A 16,809-nucleotide genomic window follows, 5' to 3' on the forward strand; every position below is an offset into this window, starting at 1 on the left:
AAGTCCCACAATTTGCATGCATCACATAAATATTGAAGAAAATACTAAACCATCTAGGGAAATGCAAAGGAGACTTAACCCCAATATGAGAGATGTTGTCAAGGGTGAGATTATGAAATTGCTTGATGCGGGTATCATATACCCAATTCCAGATAGCCAGTGGGTCAGTCCCATTCAAGTTGTACCAAAAAAGTCTAGCATTATTGTAGTTCAAAATGAAATGAATGAGCTTGTCCCCACTCGTGTGACAACAAGGTGGCTAGTTTGTATTGACTATAGGAAATTGAACACAGTAACAAAGAAAGACCACTTCCCTCTCCCCTTTATTGACCAAATGCTAGAAAGGTTGTCAAGACATAGTTATTATTGTTTCTTATATGGCTATTAGGGTTACAACCAAATTCACATAGAACCCGAAGACCAATCAAAGACCACATTCACATGTCCCTATGGAATATTTGCTTATCGTCGTATTCCTTTTGGGTTGTGTAATGCACCCGCTACCTTTCAACGTTGCATGATGAGCATCTTCTCTGACATGGTAGATAAGTTTCTGGAAATTTTCATGGATGATTTTTCTGTCTTTAGGTCTTCTTTTGATGAATGTTTGCATCATCTTACTCTTGTGCTGATTAGATATAAAGAAAAGAATTTGGTTTTGAACTGGGAAAAATGTCATTTCATGGTTAACACTCGGGCATAGTGCTAGGGCATATCATTTCTGAAAAAGGCATAGAAGTAGATAAATCCAAAGTTTATCTTATTCAACACTTGCCTCAACCTCGCTCTGTGAGGGAGATAAGGTCATTCCTAGACAATGCCGGTTTTTACCGGCGATTCATCAAAGACTTTAGTAAAATTTCAAGACCCTTATGTAGTCTTCTTGCAAAAGATGTTGCATTTGTATTTGATGATGCTTGTAAGGAATCATGGGAGCGATTGAAAGCTCTTCTCACATATGCCCCTATACTCAGACCACCCGACTGGACCTTGCCGTTTGAAATTATGTGTGATGCGTCTGACTATGCTGTAGGAGTTGTTTTAGGTCAACGAGTAGACAAAATCCCTTATGTGATCTACTATGCTTGTAAAACACTTAATAATGCTTAACTAAATTATTCAACTACTGAGAAAGAATTGCTAGCTGTTGTGTTTGCATTAGATAAGATTAGATCTTATTTGATAGGGTCCAAAGTAATCATATATTCTGACCATGCTGCATTGAAATATCTTATATCCAAGAAAGATGCTAAAGCTCGTCTAATTCGATGGATACTCTTGTTACAAGATTTCAATATCGAAATTCGAGATAAAAAAGGGTCTGAAAATGTTGTTGCTATCAGAAATCGCAATTTGAGTGAGTGGGTGTTTTCTAATTTTCGAATTCGTGAGATTGAAAAGAAATTGAGGTATAAATAGGGGATATTGTTGTGTAAGAAATCATTCGAGTTTAGTGGGATCAATTGTTAGTTTAATACAATTTGTGTTTTAATCATCTTCATCATGTTCTAAATTTACCTGCTAGGGTTTAGATGAAGCCTTAGTTTGCTACTTTTTATTCATGTTAATGGCAGTAACCTGGTTGTGCTTAAATGTTCATATTGAAATTCAGTCTTAGGGCTTCTAAACTTTACTTTCACAGTGTTTGTCAAGCATCTATTGTAGTTAGAATAATTCTGTGTTGTTGAACTGCAACTCATGCTTAACCTTATATATTGATATTTTGATTAGTTGTGCCATAAAAAGACAGTTCATGCTTAGGAGAAATTTCTAGTTGTGATTGGATAATTCATATCAAAGTGACCTTAGATATGCATAGGATTGACATCCCTCTTGTTACCAGTTATAGGTACAGGGTTAGTATCATTGAAGAATAACTAGTGTAAGTTAGCGGTGGACTCAAAGGCCCTAGTACCCTCCTCATCATTTGTTCTACTTACATCTTGTTCTGAATATTGGTTTACTATTTCGATTATTATAAAATATCTTTATTGTATCGACACAACCAAAACCTTGTTGTTACTCTCAGTTTGAATCAGTATGGAAAGACCATAGCTTCAACTTACACCCACCTTGTCCCTGAGGATCGACCTGTATTTGCCTTGTCTACAATAGGACGTTGTGCACTTGCAGTCATTGTAGGTACTGTTTAAAGACCTACCAAAAATCATCTTCCAAATAAACTTTAGAATTTAAATAAATAAATCTAAAAACACTGCAAGATGAAAATCGTTAGAAATAGCTATGTGTACTCACAATAATGGTTATTCCAAACCCTAGTTATCCTTCTTAAAACACAAGAATAAAATCTCATAAGAAGTTTCCTAGAAAAAAATTTAAAAACCAAACAACTCTAAGACCAACACAACTGAACACATGTTAAAATCAGAGTTCGTGTTCAGAATCTTCACGGGTTTCAAGACCTTCAAGCTTGTGACTGACAGCACGACAGCCTCTTTGGAGGATAAATACTTATAAAGACGATCCTTAACATGTGTCTTCATGAGAGCAATGTCACAGTTAAAATTTTTCAACTCAGTTCTTAACACATCAAGATATTTTAAAGTATTGACAAGCAAAAGTTTTGCATCGTTAAACTGACAGATAAAGTCTTTTACAACTTCAGCAGAAATCTCTTCATCATCCCCAATATCTGAATAATTTTCAGCCAATTGAGAAGAGGTGTCATCAACTTTTACAAGAGTCTTTTTCTCCTCCTCTTTGAGCTCGAAATCAAGACCCTTATCAAGAAAATCTTTTGCAAAACTACAAGAGCCAGAAAGAGATCCCATTCTTGACAAGAGAAATAACCTGGAGTATGCGTACTATCCTATAAAAGGCTAGTTATTTAGAGAGTTTCACAGGAAAAAGATGTTAGGGTTTCCAACGTTAGTCCGTGACATGTAACATGGGTACCCGTACGAACACAACCTTGACCCATATCCGGAATATACCCAGATAGCGAAAAACATGACGCGAGACGTTGTTTATACAGTAGTGTTTTGTTATGTGAATAATTTCACAATTTTAGCTCAATAAATTTTACATTCTTACTGGAGAAAAATTTAGAGCATAAGAATAGCAATTTGGCATAACAAGAATTCAGAAGAAATTAAAAACTTGACAAGACCAAACACATACTTATGCAAAAAAATTTGTGAATGATAATCCATCTAAGACCGATAAGAAAATAGCTAAAGGATCAGAAAACATTTTTCCATCAAGTATACCTGATAATATCTCACTCAGCCAGGATTTTTGTGAGTAAGTTTTCAACCTTGTGATCAATTAGCACAAGTATGAGCCCTAAGCTCATTATATGAATGTTGTTTTCGGTTAAACCTCTTTTTCTTAATCTTTGGAGGAAAACCTTTTTGATGTGAAAAGTTATCATAAATTCTACTATCATCAAGATACGATGCATAGTGTGGATTCTTACCTGAACAATTTTTACTAGAGGGAGTTGACAACCTGTTAACGATCTCTTAAGATCCTTCAATTATCACATTTAGGTTGTTTTCCATAGCTCCATCTTTTCTTTCTTCTTCTGGTAATTTTTTCACAGCTAGAACAACGTTATCTCCTTTTTTGACAGAAGAGCATCCTTGAGCTATTCTTTGACGATTTGTGTTAAGAAGTCTGTTATGCTCTTGAACATTTGAGGAACACATCGAACTGACTTTCCTGGAGTTCCTATTTTTCTTAACATGCCCTTTTGATTCACAAAAGAGACACACTTTCTGATCACCTAAGTGATTAGAGAGAACAATCTAAACACTATCGTTTGGAGATTTCTTCCTTCCATGTGATGTGGATATTCCTTGATTAGAGGAGGACACAAGCACATCTTTTCCAATAAAAATGGATTCGGATATTACTTCTGGAACTGAATTTCTTACAGTTGAGACAGAAGCAGTTGGTATAGTGGACTCTTTGGAACATCCTTGAATAGAGAGTTTACTCAAAAGATATTAAATTTCCAAAGCATCCTTTTTGAGGTTCACCTCGAGTAAGGTTCGTGATAAGCGATGTTTGGCGATTTCCTTGCTAGGAGCCTTTACTTTAGAGTCACGATCTTTCACTATACCGAGAAGTACATTGACATTGTTTTTCAACCGATTGATTCTATCAGCCTAGATTCTAACAAGATTTAGAATCAGTTCACTATCTTTAGCTTCTTCCCTTTCATCAACAGAGTCATCCTCGTTTGAAGGTAATCGGGGTAACACTTGTCAGTGCAAGTCTGTTTCGTTGAAACACTGGGTTCATCTATATTTGAGGTTGAATTTTTTTTCTATTTAATAGATTCCATAGAAACAGAACTTTTTTTTCTGGTGATACGATTTTCAGAGATAACAGTATTGTCCATAGAGTCAGATCGCTATAAACACAGACTTATGAGGTCTTAAATTTTTTTGCCTGCTCTGGTACCAATTGAAAAAGCGGTGGTCTAACAAACACACCCAATATTTCGCTTAACAATATATATGGACAACTCCAATATAATTCCAAGAGAATCAACTAGACAGTCAGACTCAATCAATGGAAATATATCCAAGAGTTTGTATTTCTGTTTCACAATGTAATCAGCAAATCAAGCAGATAGAAATCCGCGAGCCTGATTATAATGTGAAACAACTTGAACGGTACTACAATGTTCAAGTATCAATCAATATAATCAACAACCAAAGGTTGAATTCTCAATTGATTGAACTTAAGCACAACCTGTGATATTTCTATTATATAACAAAATATAATCCGGAAAAGAAATAACACAGACACCAGAAATTTTGTTAACAAGGAAACCGCAAATGCAGAAAAACCCCGGGACCTAGTCCAGATTTTAACACCACACTGTATTAAGCCGCTACAGATACTAGCCTACTCCAAGTTAACTTCAGACTGGAATGTAGTTGAGACCTAACAAATCTCACACTGATCAAGGTACAGTTGAGCTCCTTACGTCTCTGAATCCCAGCATGACTCTAGGCACTTGATTCCCTTAGCTGATCTCACCCACAACTAAGAGTTGCTACGACCCAAAATCGAAGACTTGATAAATAAATCTGTGTCACACAGAAAAGTCTATTGTATAGATAAATCTGTCCCCCACAGATAAACCTATGAGTTTTTTGTTCCGTCTTTTGATAAATCAAGCTGAACAGGAACCAACTGATATACTGGACTTATATTCCCGAAGAACAGCCTAGAAATATCAATCACCTCGCAATAATCTTAATCATATGACAGCGAAACAAGATATTGTGGAATCATAAACGATGAGACGAAGATGTTTATGACTACTTTTTATCTTGCCTATCGGATCTCGAGCCAATCTTAGAGAAGATAGTACTCAATACGATATAAACAGCAAGATCAGATCACGCAACCACTGAGAAAATAATTGGATTTGGCTTCACAATCCCAATGAAGTCTTTAAGTCGTTAACCTACATGGTTCTTGAAAAACCTAAGGTTAAAGGAGAATCAATTCTAGTCGCAACTAGTATCACACAGGAGGTGTGGGGATAAGGTTTCCCATTTGCTAAAGTTCCCCTTTATATAGTCTTCAAATCATGGTTTGCAGTCAATGTTATATTGGTAACAAATCATTCAATATTCACCGTTAGATGAAAACCTGATTAGACTCAAGCTAATATCTTTCAACCGTTAGATCGAACTTAGCTTGTTACACACAAATGAAATGTACCTTCATTTAGATATGAGTAACCGTACCTAAACGTGTACACCTTGTTGGATTAACAATAGTTAACCGAAGTTAGCCATATGAACACTTTCATATCAACCTCATTCATCTTAACCATAACTAGTTCAAATGAGTCAAATGAAACTTGTTCTAGAGTTATTCAATTGTTTACATTCTCATAGAAGTATACAAGACACAATTGAAGCAAAATCGATTTTGATTCACTCGAATCAAGTCATGAACATTATATCCACGGTTTGCAAAAGATTGCATTCCTTAATATATAAATGTATTAGTTCATGAACAAACCGATTTTAGAACATTATCCACTTAGGTATGCATACGGGTATGCGTACCTAAATGGCCGGACTAAGTTTGGGTTTCGCCAGTATGTGAACTGGTATGCATACCTTCCAAACTCAGCATAAATTCCTGGACCTGAACCTTATGCCAGTACGCGTACCGGTACGCATACCAGGTTTTCGGACTTCATAAAACCAACAAGTACGCATACGGGTATGCATAACATGGTTTCCATACATGGATTACATATATGAAAGTACGCATATTATGCTTATATCTAATTGTTCTAAACTTTCATTTCAACCATTGAAACATTCTTGGAAGACGAGAATAGCTGTGTCACACAAAATATTAGCTTCAAAGCAATTTTCAAGTGATCGAATGATCAATACGAAATATTCCGAGTTTACATCAAATGACTGTCTAACACAAATCATGTAAGATGTTACCATGCGATTTTCACATGATCATCTTTTGACTTTCGTCAAGAATATAAGATGAACTTGGTTAAAGCGAAAGCTTACCAACACATATTTCGAGAAATATGTAAGTGAGTTAAACTCAGCTTGAAATATCAAATGTGTATAATTGAAGTATATATAGCTATACGACTTTTGGCCCAAATAGGAGATAGAGTAGATAGACTTTTGAGTGATAGACGAGTTCAAGTCTCCACATACCTTTTGTTGATGAAGTTCCACAAGCTCCCTTTAATAGTTCTTCGTCTTCAATCGATGAACGCCGTGAATTCTAGTGCTCAACTATACTTTCTATCATAATGCGAGACTTAGCTATAAGTAGATTAGAAATCAAGACGTATAGTTTTGGCAACTAAACTTGACAACCAAGCTTGAGATAGCAACACTTGTGAGTTCTACCGAACAATGCTCTAACAGTAACTATCAATAACACAAGCTAAACACAAACACAAGCTAGATACTAACTATAAGTTACACGTGCTACAAGTTAGATAAGATCTTTCAAATTGAACATCGAGGGATACTGAACATCTTTCATATTGTAATATCAATTTGGTAAGATCAAAATCATGACATTGTATTATATTTACTAGATGTTTAGTTTGTTCATATGATTATGGTTACCTACCAGCAATCCAGATCAATGAGAACTACTTTCATGTCAAATACTTGTTTGCAAAACCTGATAGTTAGTGTTTTGGTTTCTTAGCATTAATGCAAGACCTTTTTCACAAGCTCTGAAAATAAATTTGGCTTACACTACCACTTCAACATGGTTCACTATACGACCCTGCTTGACAGCACACATGTTGCTCGCAGGCTAAGCTAGTCAGGATTATGCAATTGTCAGATATGCCAAATTTGGTAGTCACGAAAAAAATCATCACATTAAAACTCATGTCCACAGCCTCTAAACTATAAGTTATGCATGCATATGAAGCCGTAACTTCAATTTACACACTCCATTTTCTGATGTGTAACTATAAGTTACATAAGCTAAACACAAACTAAGGCTATATACAAAACACAGTACAAGTCAGTGGAGATATTTTGAATGTGTAACTTGTAGTTACACAGGCTCTATTTGTATAGTTCCATAAGCAAAATTAACCACCATAACATGAGATCAACACAAGCAAAATTCAGTTGATTGAATTTTAATACGTGTTATTGCAGGTTCATCTTCAAGGTCATTCTTTCTTCCTTTCATCCTTTTTGAAAAAATCGAACCTGAATCTGCAGTTTAAATAGTAAGAAAATCAGTAAAATGAAACCTGTAGACAAACATCTTTTTTCCTTATTGTAAGAAAAAACAGAAATGAAATCCCTGAAATCTCACTAAAATTGAAAATAAATTCAACCAATTGAACAAAAACATTTCATGAATCTCTACAATAACAACAAAATACAGATGATCTAACTCAATACAAGTAACAATCATGCACAGAATCAATAACCTTACCAAAAGCTAAACCTATCATGAAACTTAAATCAGTCAAACATAGGTGCGAAACCTTAATTTTCAAAATAATCACAAAATCAAGAGATAAATGAAATGAAAACATCAATCATGATGAAGAAAAACATGTGAAAGCAGAAATCCAAACCTAAAACCATAGAGGAAAAGGAGAAGAGAGAAAACTGACCTTTATTCTTTCTTTCTTCGCTTCTTCTTCTTCTTTCTTCTCAGCAAACATATCGAAAAACTACTATATCTTCCAAGGTTTTTAGTTCTGGTTTGTTCTTCTGGTTTTTCGGTTAGAATATTTAAACAGGAAGAAGAAGAAGAAAAGATTAAATTACAATCAACAAATTGATCGCAAAGATTAAACATGAAGAAGAAGAAGATATCGAAAACCTACCTGTCTTTTCTTCTTGTGATTCTTTCTTGATTTTCCAGTTGTTTCTGATGTTTGTTTTGAGTATGATAGATCGATGTTTGTCAGAGTTTCTATTTCATTTTCATCGATCGATTCTTTGATGATTCTGAATTTGAATTTGGTTTTCGGTTCGAATGGAAAAAAAAATTCTCTGCATTTCTTTGACGGTTTTCGATCGTTAGGTTTCTCAGGTGAGATCGGTTTTCTCTCTCCTGAAATGAAAATAAATGTGTATGTGTGAGAGAAAACCTAGGTTAGACAGTTATAAGTGAAGGTCAATCTGGTCATTTTGACCTCTGTTAAAAATTTTATTTTTAATTCAGAGCCTGGTTTTAAAACTGTTTTAATTAGGGCCCTCATATTATGGGTTACCCATGGGTGAGGCCTAACCCTAATTTTCCCTTTGAAATTTGGCATCCGTATCCAATCCAACATCCAACGTATTTGCATCCAGTGGATGCATGGATGAACATATTACGTACGAATAATCCAACGGATTTGTTATGATTAGAATTTACAATGAAAAAAATGAAACCAGCATAGACGATTTCTTATAGAACCTACACATTCTATATATGTATATAAATATAAAAGTGTCATGAACTAACACTCCAAGCAAACACCCTAAGAATTCTTAAACTATCTATATAATTTCTAAAAACTATATAAATATCCTTAATTTAACAGTTATGGATGTCCGACGGATTTTCAAGGTTGCATCCGGACCCATTCCGTAATCCATTGGATTCCAAAGATCCCATACACATCCAACCCATTAGCGAACGGTTCGGACATCCATCCGCAAAATGCGATTGGCCCCGGTTATATCCGCGGATTACGGGCCAAATGCTCACCCCTGGACAGAACTGAGGAAGGTACAGTTTTACGATGTTTGTTGTTTTTTTGAAACCAAACCTCTTTTTATCAACCTCTACGTAAATTTAGTACACGATGAAAGGTCGGGACAAGTTGGTCCTGGATTACATAATGGTTAAGAAAGTTAGGGTATTGTTCGGTGGCGGAGTTAGAGATTAAGATTAAGGAGGGACAAAGCAAAATTCTATAAATATGTTGGACTTAGTGGACTAAATTTTGAATATAAGGTGGGCCAAATGTAGAAAATAATATAAATTTAGGGATTTATATATGGTTATTAGGATTTCAGGGGTGGATAGAGCCATGGTTAATCAACCCTTGGCTCCGACCCTGGTGTTATTTGTAGGAAAATCTACAAAATATTCCTACCATTTAAGACCCGATTTCCAAAACAATCATGCTGTTACAAACTATTAACAAAACAGTCGCACTTCCGTTAAGTAGAGAGTTAAAATATGTCAATGAAATTACCTATGTATCCTTCCTATTTATCTCTCCATACATGATTATAAATTTTGCCTTCACTGTAGTTGTTTTGACGATGGTGTTATTTGTAGGTGCTGGAATCGCCGCTTACATATCGTTACATCGCATTCAGGATTTTTAAATCGCATTCAGGATGGTTACACCGCATTTAGGATCGTTACACTGCATTCACCCAAGGGTCCACCACTTCCCCTATGACGTTTAGCAAAAATTCTTAAGCTTCCACCAACACCACCACCGCTTCATCACCACCACCTCAACCAATTAATTAAATGAGAAGTGTATTTTCGGAAGGGTATTTTGAGAAAAGTTAACACAGTTTTATTCAAAAGTGTTAAATTGGATGGAAGTATGACCATTTTGTGAAAGAATTACAAAAAGTACGATCATTCTATAATTGTCCCTTGTTTGTATAGGTTAAGCAATATATTGTCGAAGTACTTATTTTAGGTTAAGGGATCAAAATTGTACAAGACAAGCTTAAACCAAGAAGATGGACGTTCATATTTTTCTTCGGCTACAAGGAGAGAAGATGGATTGATCTTAGTGGAGGAAAAGTAGAGAAAGTTGAGGAAATCAGTGGTGATTGAATTTCTGTGTGTAAGGTTGTCAAACTATTAAACATCAGAGCTTGAGAATGGTAAGTTTTTTTTGTTATTCTGAATAGACAAAGGAGGTTATTTATAATTATAAGGTTCACATATTGTTTCCTCGTAAGTAGTGCAGGTAGTGAAAGGACAAAGAGATGGAGATCGTGTATGTAATGGTAGAGTCGTGTCCGTTATACTAGGTGAATACCATCACTTTATCACTCCTTTAACCACTCTTAAACATCACCACTACTTGCTACTTCCTCGTCACTTCAATGTATATCCACCACGAACTTAGTAGTTTTGCTGAATGGTAGACAATGAGATCCCCTATCTTCACATCTCTTCCTCTTCTGTATGGAAGCCCTGTCTAGAAGTATGATAAATGTTGAACATGTGGTATTGATTCATGGGACCAAACTCTGTCATCAAGCTCCTCTATATAAGTCATCTCACATTTGCTGATGATTATATGGTCTTTTGTAAAGCTAATATGGAAGAATGCAAAATTTTGGTGCACGTCGTCAGTGATTTCAGTAACTCCTCATGCCAAATGATCAATTTTTCTAAGTCAGGAATTTTCGTTAGCGAGAATACTGCTCCAGATGTTGCTGAAAATATTAGTAACTACATGTAAGTTCAGAAGATTGATTTCAATCACAAGTACATAGGCCCACCTCTTTTCACGAACAAAAGAAAAACTCAAGCTTTCAAGCTTTGTATTGACAAGCTTAAGTTCAAACTTGTTGGGCGGAAAAGTGAAACTCTCCATGCAATAGGAAAAGCTACAATGATAAACTATATCACGTCAACTTCCAGCACTTATCAGATGAATTGCTTTAAACTTCCAAAAGCCACATGTAAGGGCATGAATAAAATTCAAAGGGATTTTTTATGGAGTAAGGATCTTGAGAAACCCAAGGAATATATTACATTGCTTTGGATTCTGTTTTCAAGCCAAAAGAGTTGGGTGGTCTAGGATTTATAAATATGGATTTCTTCAATGGTATTATGATAACTAAAATAGCATGGACACTCATTTCTGAACCAGACTCTTTATAGTTCTCAACCATAAAATCAACTCGTTATGAGGACCCCCGGAGGTTATTAGAATGAGCATTAAACCAAAAGTTACTGATTATTGGATTTAGAAAGGTATTTTGGTAGGAGTGGCCAATACACATAAATACTACATATGGAATCTGGGAAATGGTGAAAAAATTCACATCTGGCAAGATAGATGGATAAACAGAAAAGATAGCATTCTGCTGAAACCTTATCAATGTCCTAATGACCTCATTACAGTTAACCATCTTATAAACTCTAATGGTGAATGGGACACCACCTCTCTCGCCCTTTGATTTTCTCCTAAAGACCAACTAGCTATTCAAGATACTAATTTCGACATTCAAGATGAAGACACCATCATATGGAGCCTTCATGACAAGGGGGAGTTTAGAGTAAAATCTCTTTATGAAAAGAAAATACCAGAGAAGTATAAAGTGGACACTGTCAATACTGTTTGGAAAAATATTTGGAAGTTTGATAGTTTACCGTCCATACAACTTTTTATATGGAAATATCCTCATGAAGTCCACCCTACAAATGCCGAAACAACCAGTATTCTCAACTACATTGATCATATATGCAATCTCTGCAAAAGTAGTAAAGTAGACATTACCCACACTCCGATGTCAATGCCGTATTGGTTCTTTTGTATGGACTTAGCTATTTGGAGCTCATCGTGAAATGTTTGAAGACTCAATCTCTTTCCAAGATTGTCTCAATAAGTGGTTTTCATCCAACAACCATCTCAGCAGTTGGAACTTTACTTTTGCCACTACTTGTTGGTTCATCTTGAAAGCCAAATGTGATTTCATCTTCAAAAATATCACTCATATGGCTGATTCTATACCTAACAGTAACCGACAACACATATACTCATTTGACAGAGTTATGCACAATCAGAGTCACATCCTAAATAATCTCCATTATCAAAGGGATACTCAAGATACCATGGAAAGAGTGATAAGGCATCGCAAAGAAGAATTTGGAGTTGTTATTAGCATAGGCACTCTAGATGTGCATTTGGCTGGTGCTAATGATAGATATTACCAGTATACTGATTTTGCTATTGTTGCTATGTCCAGGTGACTGTGTGGGAGCAAGAAACTTCAAATACCATATCTCTTGAGACTGTAGACCGAGCGCTGAGTTGGGGAAAGGAACTGCAAAGGGGAAACATAGATTTACAAGCTCAGGATGATACAACTCTAGAAGAAATAAAGGAAGCTTATAATAGAGAAGTCTAAGGAAGATTCAACCTAGGAAACCACCAAATGAAAAGGGGAAATTTTGAAGTAATTGATTTTGTGCTAGGTAACCTGATCAAAGTGGGGCATGACGCAAACAAAACGACAATTAGTTTAGCTAAGTTAGTAACCAATTCCATGGCTTTAGAAAACTTAAATTGGAAGGGTCCAAACTTGTTGCAATTATTTCAAACTCTCCAGTCGGTTGTAATAGTTGATATTAACAGAATTTTATTTTATTTTATATATGAATAGTGGGACTATATAAGGTGTTAGCCTTAGCCCTACAGTCCAATCCTCTGTAGTTGAGTAGTTGTTCTTCGGGAACAGTTTACTCTTTTTGTTTAAAAAAAAAAGAACTTCTACGACGACGCATCGTAATAATTTGCAAGTGATTTATTTGTTTTTTTTCTTTCATTTACTTCGCTACGGGCTTCTTTGTGCCAACTAAAATTTTATACGGAAATCATATATGTCCCGAATCCCGATTGTCAATCCGGACTGAGACAACCAGCCCATTCTGCCCGCATAGATCTCAATACTGAGAGTGCTGCCCTCCAGGCCATTAAATGTACGGACGGGATTTCCTTCCGGAAACAACTCGGTCAGTATAGCAGTTCCCAACTTTATATACGGAACCTTTCTAACAGTTTCAGAATACAATATAACCTCATTTCTCACTATAATATCATATCATTAACGGGATAAGGGCTTAGCCAGGGACAGGGTCATGCAGAACATCAGTCCAAAATGCTAAGTGTTGTTAAGAGTTCGAAAGAAAAAGCTTCTTAATACTCTGCAAAGCACAACTTGGTGTTCGAATGTTCAAGTTCCAGTCATTTCCTCGGACAGCAACTGTCTTCCCCGCCTTATTCAAAAGAACTAACCACCACCGGTCATTGCCTCAGCTTCAAAATGCAACCACCATAGTTGAAACACTAACTCTACTTCTGAAGCAACGCCAAAAACTACCTCAGATTTCACAAATCCATGCCCAGATTACTACGCAAGGTTTATCATCCAATACTTCTCTCGTCTTTGCCATCGTTCGTTGTTATATTTCTGCAAAGAACCTCAGTTTTGCACGAACATCATTCGATCGATGTCCATTTCCATCACTGCTCTTATGGAATGTCATAATACAAGCCTACTGCAAGAAACAAAATTGCCAGGAATCATTCAATTTATTCCGGCAGATGCTTGCGCTCGGGGACGGGTCTATGCCGGACAAGTACACTTTCACCTTTGTAATCACTTCATGCTCGCAGCAAAACACACCCATTTATGGGGATATTATTCATGCTTTGGTGATAAAGTTTGGGTGTGAATCCGATACTTTTGTGTGCAACTCACTGTTGAATTTTTATTCAGTCTTTGGAAAAATGGAAGAAGCTCGGGTTGTATTTGAAGAAATGCCTCAAAAGGATGTTGTCACCTGGACTAGTTTCTTAAGTGGGTATACTAAGCATGGGAAGATGGATCGAGCTGTTGAGTTGTTTAGTGAGATGCCAGAACGGACTGATGTCTCTTGGACAGTTATGATTTCGGGCTTGGTTGGAGTGGGGAGGTATACTGATGCAATTCATTATTTCAATTGTATGTTGTCTGATAAGTCTGTAAAGCCAAATGAAGCAATTCTTGTTTGCGTTTTATCAGCTTGTGCTTACCTTGGTGCCTTGGATCAAGGAAAATGGATCCGGAGTTATGTAGAGAAGATAGAAACGTTGAAAAGTGCAAATATATCTACCGCTCTGATTGATATGTACGCCAAATGTGGGAAAATAGACTGTGCACGTAGTATTTTTAACGGATCTTCCAAAAGAGATGTTTTCACTTGGACAAGTATGATTTCAGCTTTATCAATGCATGGGCTTGGTGAGGATGCTCTTAGGGTTTTCTCTCAAATGTCAGATGAAGGAATAAAACCGGATGATATCACTTTATTAGGTGTTTTAAATGGATGTAGTCATTCAGGTTTAGTAGAGGAAGGTTGTTCAGTCTTTGACAAAATGGAGAGCTTATGGGGAATTTCTCCGATGATTCAGCACTATGGGTGCATGGTAGATCTTCTTGGTCGTGCAGGTCAATTGGAGCGAGCCTTTGAATTTGTCAGAAGAATGCCAATCGAGCCTGATATTGTAATATGGAGGGCACTTCTTAGTTCTTGTAGGATTCATAGAAATGTCAAACTTGGAGAGCAAATCATCAATTATATTTCGCAGTCGGATCCCTGTGGTCAAGGTGGAGGTTATGTTCTTCTTTCTAACTTGTATGCCTCTTTAGGTAGATGGGATAAGGTTGATGGAGTGAGAAAGCAGATGAATGACAAGAACATTGAATTAAGAACAGGGTGCAGTTGGATTGAAGTTAATGGAATCATTCATAAATTTGTTTCTGCAGATAAGTTGCACCCTCGGATTACAGAGATACACCAGAAGTTAAATCAAGTACTAAAGAAAGCAAGAACTGAAGGTGGTTACATTACAAACACCAACCCAGTATTATTCGATTTAAGTGACGAGGAGAAAGAACAAGCTGTTTCTTGGCACAGTGAGAAGCTAGCTGTGGCATTTGGATTACTGAGCACCCGTTCAGGGGCTCCAATTATGATTGTAAAGAACCTGAGAATATGTGACGATTGTCATTCTGCAATGAAGGCTATCTCACGAGTTTTCAGTAGGGAAATTACCGTCAGAGATCGATCTCGATTTCATAGTTTTCGTGAAGGAATCTGTTCATGTAAGGATTATTGGTGATGAAAAAAATTAATCATACATTTGATGAAACATTTTCCTTAAGGATCATAGTTTGATGGGGATTAAATTTCTTGCACTGAGGCACTACTTTCGAACTGCTGTTGGAATCTCTGGAACTCCAAAATCTCTGAGATCCAAAAAAAGAGAAAAACTAGAAACTACATGAGGCAGTTCTCATCTCAGAGATACTTTGCTTCCCAAGTACAAGTCAGTTAATGAAATAAAGCTACAGAAATCATGTAACCAGCTCAAATGGCCCCATAAAAACTACTTTTTTCTACAGTGATCTCTTTACAACCAACAAAAATAAATGTGATTCTTCAGTTAAAACTGCTGTACGGATTGCTAACAATAAAGCCCCACCATCCCAACACCAGAAACAGATAATATTCCCCCATATATAATCAGCTTCTTCCTTCTTTATCATTCATTTGTTTCATAGCAATCACTGATAACAGAAATGAAGTATTCTGGTTCTGGTAGCGGACGAGGCCGTGGAACACTAAATGAACACGGGATCTTGGTATTCAAGTCTAAGAATTTGGATGCTGAGAGGAGAAGAAGAGACAAACTTAACGCCAGACTAATGGAATTACGTTCCATAGTTCCAATTATCACTAGTGTGAGCATTATATAACTATAGTATACAAAACAATACATCTTCAGAATCATTAGCTAATATTCTCCTTGTTCTTTTTCAATTTAGATGACTAAAGCCGCTGCAATTGACGATGCCATAACCTATATCAAAGGGTTACAGAAACAAGTAGAAGGCCTTGGTGATTGTCTAAACCAAATGGATGTTGCAGTTCCACAGGCACTAGAAGAAGAGAGTATCGCAGGCAAAGTTGAATTGGATCAAAATATTGAGAAATACACTATAGAGGTCAACTTCAGCTCTGCCCTTTTCCTATTTGTACCCCTTTTGGAAGACTTTGATATTTGACAATTCATTTTTGCAGGAACAAGTGAAAGTAACCAGTTTAGAAGGAGATAATTTGAGTATCAAGATAACTTGTTATTCCAAGAGAGGAATTTTCACCAGATTACTGGAGCTAATAACTACTCTGGGGTATGAAATTATGGACAACAATTTCACCTCATTCAAAGGTGTTTGTCTGACTACTTTGTCTGTCAAGGTAAGATTGCAAACTTTTCTCTTTTGGACCCAAAATATGCTCATTGTAACTGAAAATCAAAGACTGTAACTAACTGGATTCATTTTTTGTTGGGTGAGATTTACAGGGGAATCGAGTTGAAATTACTGAATTGGAGAAACTTGAAGAGTTATTGCTAAAAGTTGTCAGAGGTTTGAACAGTAATGTGCAATTGTAATTGATCAAGTATCTCTGCACTTCGCAGGAATGTAGAGAGTTAGCCTTCCCTAGAAAATAAGATATGTCTTTGAATCTCGGAATTAG

The 16,809-nt window shown here is 36.2% G+C and overlaps 2 protein-coding genes across 2 annotated transcripts; both read left to right on the top strand.

Annotated features, from left to right (window-relative positions):
• Positions 1-13,347: 13,347 nt before the first annotated feature.
• On the top strand, positions 13,348-16,807 carry LOC113276389 (pentatricopeptide repeat-containing protein At3g62890-like). Its single transcript, XM_026525994.1, has 4 exons — positions 13,348-16,010; positions 16,095-16,274; positions 16,351-16,527; positions 16,634-16,807. Exon 1 carries the CDS (start codon positions 13,454-13,456, stop codon positions 15,386-15,388), a length of 1,935 nt encoding a protein of 644 aa, XP_026381779.1. The 5' UTR covers positions 13,348-13,453; the 3' UTR covers positions 15,389-16,010; positions 16,095-16,274; positions 16,351-16,527; positions 16,634-16,807.
• On the top strand, positions 15,849-16,723 carry LOC113273029 (transcription factor DYT1-like). Its single transcript, XM_026522802.1, has 4 exons — positions 15,849-16,010; positions 16,095-16,274; positions 16,351-16,527; positions 16,634-16,723. The coding sequence occupies exons 1-4, from the start codon at positions 15,849-15,851 to the stop codon at positions 16,721-16,723; spliced, it is 609 nt and encodes a 202-aa protein (XP_026378587.1).
• Positions 16,808-16,809: the final 2 nt, after the last annotated feature.

The sequence above is a fragment of the Papaver somniferum genome, chromosome 4, assembly GCF_003573695.1.
Source record: "Papaver somniferum cultivar HN1 chromosome 4, ASM357369v1, whole genome shotgun sequence".
Classification (NCBI taxonomy): domain Eukaryota; kingdom Viridiplantae; phylum Streptophyta; class Magnoliopsida; order Ranunculales; family Papaveraceae; genus Papaver; species Papaver somniferum.